The sequence below is a fragment of the Peromyscus leucopus genome, chromosome 2 (genome assembly GCF_004664715.2).
Source record: "Peromyscus leucopus breed LL Stock chromosome 2, UCI_PerLeu_2.1, whole genome shotgun sequence".
Taxonomy (NCBI): Eukaryota; Metazoa; Chordata; class Mammalia; order Rodentia; family Cricetidae; genus Peromyscus; species Peromyscus leucopus.
The window spans coordinates 71,779,528-71,787,474 of record NC_051064.1 but is presented as its reverse complement, the minus strand read 5'-3'; the positions used below and the strand labels follow the sequence as shown (position 1 = coordinate 71,787,474).

The 7,947-nt window shown below is 56.4% G+C and overlaps 1 protein-coding gene across 1 annotated transcript; it reads left to right on the top strand.

Annotated features, from left to right (window-relative positions):
- The first annotated feature begins 1,144 nt into the window (after positions 1 to 1,144).
- Positions 1,145 to 7,891, top strand: Kif12 (kinesin family member 12). Its single transcript, XM_037202654.1, has 19 exons — positions 1,145 to 1,310; positions 1,406 to 1,471; positions 1,561 to 1,639; positions 2,038 to 2,165; positions 2,256 to 2,331; positions 2,672 to 2,806; positions 2,945 to 3,080; positions 3,697 to 3,788; positions 3,968 to 4,124; positions 4,687 to 4,805; positions 4,894 to 4,998; positions 5,493 to 5,596; positions 5,680 to 5,769; positions 5,936 to 6,022; positions 6,313 to 6,397; positions 6,474 to 6,572; positions 7,163 to 7,266; positions 7,347 to 7,462; positions 7,723 to 7,891. Exons 1-18 carry the CDS (start codon positions 1,285 to 1,287, stop codon positions 7,459 to 7,461), a joined length of 1,803 nt encoding a protein of 600 aa, XP_037058549.1. The 5' UTR covers positions 1,145 to 1,284; the 3' UTR covers position 7,462; positions 7,723 to 7,891.
- Positions 7,892 to 7,947: the final 56 nt, after the last annotated feature.

The window sequence follows — 7,947 nt, the reverse complement described above, 5'->3', positions numbered from 1 at the left end:
ACTTGTGCCATGACATATGCCCATACTTGAGCGTATATGCATGTACACACACACACACACACACACACACACACACACACACACACACACACACGGCTTCTCCGCCGTGTGGTAAACAGCACCACTTAATAAATAACACTTATTCCTCTTACATACTCCATCTACTATCTGCTCTCTGACTACTCAAGGTCTGACTCTTCTCATCACCTCCACCATCATCCCAGAGTAGAAGTCCAAGACGTAGAGTGTCCGAGTGTCGTATGACAGACGTTGCCCATGATGCCTCCTGTGCTCTCCTCTGTTCTTACCCTCTTGCTGACTCATCAACAACAACAACCTGTCAATTCCCTGTTCGTGACCCTTGCTGGCTTCCTGGTTCTCTGAGGAGTGTCAGAGGATGCAGCCCTCATCAGCCCCAAAGCACCTCGTCCTTGCCACACCTCTGCACCTCATCCCTGCCTTCCTGGAGTGCTGTGCTTTACCTGGAGCTCCTCACCTGCCTTCTCACTCCATGCACCCTCAACTTCAAGCCTCTGTGCCTCCCGGAAGACTCCACACCCTTGGTTGTTACCACCTGTCTCCTCAGCAGCAACGGGCAGGTCTACATAGGATTGATCAGGCCAGGGGTTCATCCTGGCGACTGGCAAGGAAGAGTGATGGCCCAGCCTGAGCACACTCACAGACCTCTCTGGGGCTGTCCATGCTCTGGTAAGCCAGACCAGTGGGGTTAAACGCCACACTGGCTTTGGATTAGCTTTGGCCTGGCAGAGGCAGGTGCACCAATGTTTAACCAGATGCTGGGAAGCTGATGTCAGTTCAGCCCGGAGCCGCCCAGCCGGGTTTTCTGTGGTCCTCTGCTTCCTGGGCTTTGTGGTGAGGAAAGGCTGAGCTATTGAGAGACAGGGTGTGTGCCAGAAGAGCCTAGTTCTTTCTCTGGCTCTGTGGCCGTGGCTGAGTCCTTCCCACCCCTGATTTGTGTCTCTCTGTAACAAAGGAGAATGGTCTTGGTGGTCCTTTGGATCCCTCCCGAAGAGACTACCCAAAAGCAAGCGAGCCTTAGGCTCCAGAACCCCCTAGCCAGAATGCCCTGGCATGGGACTTTCCCGTCCTCACAGGGTGGGGTGGGTAAATCTTTAACTTGCTAGCTCTGGGTAGGCTGGAGTCTTTCTGGATGACTGGTTGTGGGGGATTAGGGAGGAGGACATAAGGTGTGTGTGTGGACAGTCCCGCTCTGGTGAAGAGGGGGATACTGGAAAAGGAAAGGAATCGTGTGCAAAACAGGACATGGAGGAACGTGGGTCTCCTGACGGGTAAAGCACAATTCATGTGAAGTTACAGAGCCCTTGAAGCGGGCCCAGAGGACAGCGACGAAGCACAGGGGTGGTAACTCTCTTTTTGGACACAGAGACCCAGCACGGAGCCTGGAGCAGGGGCCAGAAGGACCAGAAACCCCCATTCAAGTGGTGCTCAGGTAAGTATGGATGGGCTAGGAAACACCCGGACCACAAAGGGACCAAAAGCACTATCCAGATGGACCATCTGGTCTCTCTTGGATACCAGGGTGCGTCCCATGAGCACGGCAGAGCTGCGTAGAGGGGAGCAGAGTACTCTGCACTGCTCAGGGACCCGGACTCTGCAGGTGAGAAGCCTTCCCAACCTCCGCAAAAGAACCTGTGGAGGGGACCCGGGGCCCAAAGGGAGCAACATTGCCTTAGGACCCTTCTCTCTGTAGATTGCCCCTCCTCTACAGAATGCCCCACCCTCCTTTTAATTGTCCCGCCTCCCCAGGGTGCCCTCTCCTACCCCAGAAATACCCCACCCCTCCTAGATACCCCGCTCAGTCCGGAGTGTCCGCCTCTCCAAATGCCCCATCCCTACACAAGGCCTCGCTCATCCCCGAGGGTCCCTGCGCTCCAGGGTGCCACATTACTCTAAAGCCCTTTCCTTCAGAGTGCCCCGCCCTCCTTCAGATGACCTTTTCCGTCCTGGGTGCCCGGTCCTGCACAGTGCCCCGCCCCTACGCCATCCCCACTCCAGGTGAGCCCCCCAGGTGGCGGCCCCGACGTGGCGTTCCGCTTCGGCGCGGTACTGGACGGGGCGCGCACGCAGGAGGACGTGTTCAGGGCGTGTGGCGTGAAGCGCCTGGGCGAGCTGGCGCTGCGCGGGTGAGTGGGGCGTGGGCTGCGCGGGGCGTGGGTCTTCGCCCCGCCCCGATCCCCGCCTCCCGGGCCCAGCCACGCCCTTGTCGCCCGCAGTTTCTCCTGCACGGTCTTCACTTTTGGCCAGACGGGCTCCGGGAAGACTTACACTCTGACAGGACCTCCTCCGCAGGTGGGTAGCAGGGTTTGGGATCTGGCCCCGGTCGGGGTTATGGGCGGGACTCCAGGGCGGAAGGGGAGTGGTCAAAGAAATCCCGCCCCGTTGGTTTGTAGACTTGGTATCTGAGGAACGAAAAGGCTCCCCGGGACTTGCAGAGTTTGGAGCGTTGTATTCTAAATTGGACAACATCAGTGACTCGCTTCCAGTTAATTCGTCTGTTGGGTGGCACTGATGAACTGCTGACTGAGATTCCAATGAGATAGTGTGGGGGAGCGTGGCACTGCTTCTGGCGCAGTTAGTGCACTGCAAAAAGAGTAGACTATGCTGCAGCTCCAGCTGTCTTTGTCCCCAGGGAGAAGGGGTGTCCGTACCCCCGAGCTTGGTTGGCATTATGCAGAGGACCTTCGCCTGGCTGTTAGATCGCGTGCAGCACCTGGGTGTCCCTGTCACCCTCCGAGCCTCCTACCTGGAGATCTACAATGAACAGGTAGGCAAATGGCAGTCCACCTGGGAAGAAGGCCATATATTCCAAGGATCAGGGATGCTAAGAAGTGGAAGGGGAGGCGGGATCATGGTCAAAGGGCTATGAGTGGATGGAACCTGCTTCTCCTCTCTCCTCTCCCAGGTTCGGGACTTGCTGAGCCGGGGGTCTCCGCGGCCTCTGCCTGTTAGGTGGAACAAGGCTCGGGGCTTCTATGTGGAGCAGCTTCGGATGGTGGAGTTTGCTAGTCTGGAGGCCCTGATGGAGCTCCTGCAGATGGGTAGGCTGCTTCACGGAAACTTTGGGAGCAAGGATTCCTCAGTTCCTTGTGAGACACCCTGAGGATCGGGGATGCAGGAATTGGGACTTCAGAAAGGACTCTTAAGGCAGAGAAGGGCCAGCCAAGCAGCAATTCAAAGATGTGGCAAGGGTGCCCACATGCTGGTTACCTTGCCTTCCATATTGCCTGCCCATGCCTCTTGCTAACTCCTCTTGGTTTTATACCTTCCACTTTTGCAGGGCCTAAGGGCAATGGTCATACCCCTTAGTCTAGCTTATCTATAAGGTCCCGCTATTCCAGCCTTAGTTACTCATTTGAGCATTTGCTTAGAACCCTCCTCTGGCAGACGCTGGGGACACTGGGACACTGGATCTGGCCCCAGCATTCTACTTCTCTGCTGATCTCTGTTTTCATTTCTCTGTCTTTCCACACAGTAGGAAAGGTGCTTATCTGCCCTTCTTCTGTTCCCTTCTTCCATAATCAGCACTCACTCCCTGAGCCAGCCCTTCATGCCTCTGTCTGGATGCCGCTCTGACATTCTTGCTCCCGGGGGACAGCCCTTCCCTGGGATGGCCCATTCCCTGGGATGGACAGCTCCTGATGTCCCCTTCCCCAGGCCTTAGCCGCCGTAGGAGCTCCTCACATACCTTGAACCAGGCCTCCAGCAGAAGCCATGCCCTGTTCACGCTCTATGTCAGCCGCCCAACTGTGAGTGACCAGTCTTGGGGAAGGGCTAAGGAAAGGCTACCCAGCAAAGTTCTGTCTTTGCATGTATAAACCAGCTTGGATCTTCTGGGTGTATTGGAGGGAGGACCTTTGACCTTAAGACCTTGTGAATTTGATGGAGACAGTCTCCTCTAAGTTCCCATCAAGCCCTGGTCCACCAGCCTCAGCAGGTACCCCCTGTGGATGCTGGGGAGTCTCCTGTCGGGGGAAAGCTGTGCTTCGTGGACCTGGCAGGCAGTGAGAAGGTGGCGACAACAGGATCCCGAGGGCAGCTGATGCTCGAGGCCAATAGTATTAACCGCAGCCTCCTGGCACTGGGTAAGAACTGGGAGCTACAGGTCTGACTTCTGGGTCCCTTCTTTGCTCTGGATCCACTGCTATATTAGGGCGACCACAGGACTCGTAGTTACAGATGAGGGCGGGCTGGAGTTCTGGCATCAGGTCTGAGGCTAACTTTCCCTTTCTGGTTATCAGTCTGTATGTTCTAAAGTCAGCAGCATTACACATATCCTTTATACACTTGGAAGACAGCCACAGTAAGGGGAAAGGAACGGGTCTGTGTACCCATCAGCATGGCTGGCCCTGGAACCCTGGGAGCTAGCCTCAGTACTTTCCTATGGTGTGGGAGCTGCTGGTGACATTCCTTTTCAGTTAGTTGTTTGTTGAAGATATCTTGGTCTCTCTGTTGGAAATTGGGTGAGCATCACATCTGTGCCTTCAGAGAGCCTGGTCTGCTGCCAGACACCAATGTGAAAACCGATGAGATAGGACTAGAGCTTTACCAGCCTAGCTGAGCTTCCTGCTCTGTAGCAGACAGACAGACAGACAGACAACTTTGGGCACACAATGCAATCTCTCTGGGCCTCCCTCTTCTCGCCAGGCCACTGCATCTCTCTGCTGTTGGACCCACAGAGGAGGCAGAGCCACATTCCCTTCCGAGACAGCAAGCTCACCAAGTTGCTGGCAGACTCACTTGGGGGCCGTGGGGTCACCCTCATGGTATCTGATGGATGAGGGAGCTGGTAGAGGGGCTGGGCCCTGAGGAAGGGTCTCCTCCATAGAAGCACTCAGAGGAGGTCCTCTCTAGGTTGCCTGCGTGTCCCCTTCAGCCCAGTGCCTTCCCGAGACTCTCAGCACTCTGCGATATGCAAGCCGAGCTCAGAGGGTCACCACCCGACCACAGGGTCCCAAGGTGAGCAGGCAACAGCCAGAGCCCGAGTTAAAATCCTGGTTGGAATCTAGGGCTGGATCAGTTGGGATTCAGGTTGGAATCCTAGGAATGATGTCATGATTGATGTCAGGGTCATAGGCAAGGGTCTGTGTCACAGTTAAAGTCTGGGCAGGCCTAGGGCTGGAAGACTGAGTTTGGACCGTCATCAGGATCTATCCAGACTTCAGTTGGTTAGGTCTAATAGGGGGTCTGATATGGGGTTAATTTGGGGAATCACAATCTAAGCCAAGACTGGGGCAGACGTGAGTTTGGGCTTGGAATCAAGTCTGGTTCTGAGTCCCTTCAGGATGACCTAGTAAATAAAGACAAGGTGCAGCCTGGGCCAGCACGCAGAGCTGGCAAATGAAGCGGGGGGCTGGAGTTTGGGCTCCACACATCCCCACACCAGGAAGGCCTTGTGCAGTGCACCAGCCTATGCAGTCATAAACAGTGGCCCTGGGTTTCTTCCTTGGTAGTCCCCTGGAGTAAAGCCACCCCTGCCAGTAGAGGCTGAGCTGCTGCAGCTCAAAGAGGAGAATCGTCACTTGCGGTTCCAGCTGGATCAAATACAGACCAAGGGTATGAACTCCCTGGGGGCCAAGACGGGGTGGTGGATAGAGTCTGGGTGGCTGAGATAACAGCAATGCTCTGCTTCCCTGCATCACCAGGGATCCATGGGGCCCGGGTGGCCTGGGCCCAGCAGAACCTGTATGGGATGCTGCAGGAGTTTATGCTGGAGAATGAGAGGCTTAGGTAAAGCAAGGTGGGGCCAGCCCTGGGACTCAGTTCCTACCTCTTCTTGCTCATCTATTTTGGCCAAGATACTACCTACCCATCCCTGGTTCTCTGCTCCCCCTGGTTCCCACCTTCCTTGTGGTGCTGGTCCTGCCCCCATCACCTGGAGCCTGCTCCCTGGCAGGAAAGAAATGAGGCAGCTGCAGAGCAGCCGGGACCTGGCCCGGGCACAGCAGCAGGTCCTGGCCCAGCAGGTCCATGAACTGGAGAGGTGAGTGTAGCCATATGGAAGGCCTGGGACGTGGACGCTGGCAGAGGGGACTTCACGAAACGAGTGAGAGTCTGATTCTGATCATTGGCTTCGGCTCCTGATTCTGTCACCTCCTGGCTGCATGTGTCAACCTCGGCTAATCATTTGACCATGAATTTCCTGGTCCCCTCTTCTGGGAGATGGGGTCTTGGCTTGGCTGCCTTACAGGGTTGTTTGCGGATGAGGGGATGAGTTCATAGAGAGGTGTCGAGGCTGAGGCCTGAAGGCTCAGACCCCGCTCTTCTTCCCAGGCACCTCCTTTCTGCTTGTTCCCGTCCCCAGCAGGGCTCCGCCCCCACGTGCCCCGGCTCGATGGGCCCAGCTGCCTCCTGCCATGTGAGTGCCCCTGCTCACCCTGGGTTGTGGGAGACAAGCTAGAATGTCATCAAGTCACTGCGATGGCCTCTTGCAGGCACTGCCACCCCTCTGCTCCTGCTGTCACCCCTGCCCTCTGTGCCGAGTATCCCTGGCCCACTGGGCCTGCCCACGGAGAGAGTGCCATGTGCCACAGGTAAGAAAGGCCAAGATGAGCCTGGAGAACTGGAGGCACTGACTCAGGCTTCAGCGATCCTGGTGATCCCAGGGCTCTGGACTGGGGTATGGGGGTGAAGGCGGGGCCTAGGTCCCTCTCTCTGCCCAGGATGTAGAACATCTGCTTGCCTGGCCTCTAGTCCTGCCTTCTGTTAGGAGTGCTCTCTCTCTCTCTCTCTCTCTCTCTCTCTCTCTCTCTCTCTCTCTCTCTCACACTCTTTCTGTCTCTCTCTCTCTCTCTTCACACTTATTCTCTCATTCACACATGTTCACCCATGTCTTCACTTCCTTCATCAATTCACCCATTCCTTCTGGACACCTTCCTATGCCAGCCCAAGCGTTGGACCCGCCTCTGTTTCCGTCTCTGCCTTCAAGGAGCTCCCAGTCCCTGGGAAAGACATTACAAGAACCACCTGTAGCCCACAGAGGCAATGAGAGATCCACCTCTGTATGCTGGCCTGCTGCTCTTGGCATCCTGTGCAGCTGGAATAGCTGGGGGGTCAGCATGGGGGCAGTGGTGCCCAGACCTGAAAGCCTGAGGTCACCCAGGATGGGCTTTGGTCTTTTCAGCAGGTGCTAGAGCCCGACGCCCCAGGTCACATTTCTCTGTCTGCTCGGCTCCCACCCTGGGTACCTCCACCAAGCTCTGGCTCTTCCAAGCCCCCACGAGAGAGGTGGGCCAAACCTGGGGTGTTAGCGTGGGCAGGGGGAGGCCTGGAGGCACCAGGCTCACTGTTCCTCCATGTCCACCCAGGAGCCACAGTGACTGGACGCAGACACCAGTCCTGGCAGAGATGCTGATAGGGGAGGAGATGGTACCCTCGGCACCACCCCTGCCCACCGGGTCCTTGAACATGCCACCATGCTGAGGTGAAAATTTGGGGGTTTCGTGCTTTGTGGGCCATGGGCTTCCCGTCTTGAACCAGGGAATGATGGGAAGTGATTTCTAAGACCTTTCTAGTTGCCAGCCTTTGAGTCTCATGGCAGAGTCCTCTCCTCTAGTCATGACCCCTACTGGAGCCTGGGGATTTGGGGGAGAGTGCTTGGGGCTTCCACAGAAGAGCCTAGGCCTCAGTAGGCCTGGGAGGTAGGCAGGGGGTATACATGCTTTGAGTTTAATTTCTCCGTAGGAGGATCTGGGATCCTGAACCTGACCCAGAGGCCGGAGGCCCTCACACGCCAGATCAACAGCTCCCTGAACCTCAGCCACAGTCAGCCACAGCCCAGCGAGAGCGTGAAGAGCCCTGTCCAAGGCCTCGCTCCTCATTAAACACTGCCAGACTGGCTCTGCCCACTGGACCTACATCTCTGTCTGTTATGGGAGAATAACAAGAACATTCGCACAAAACACTTAG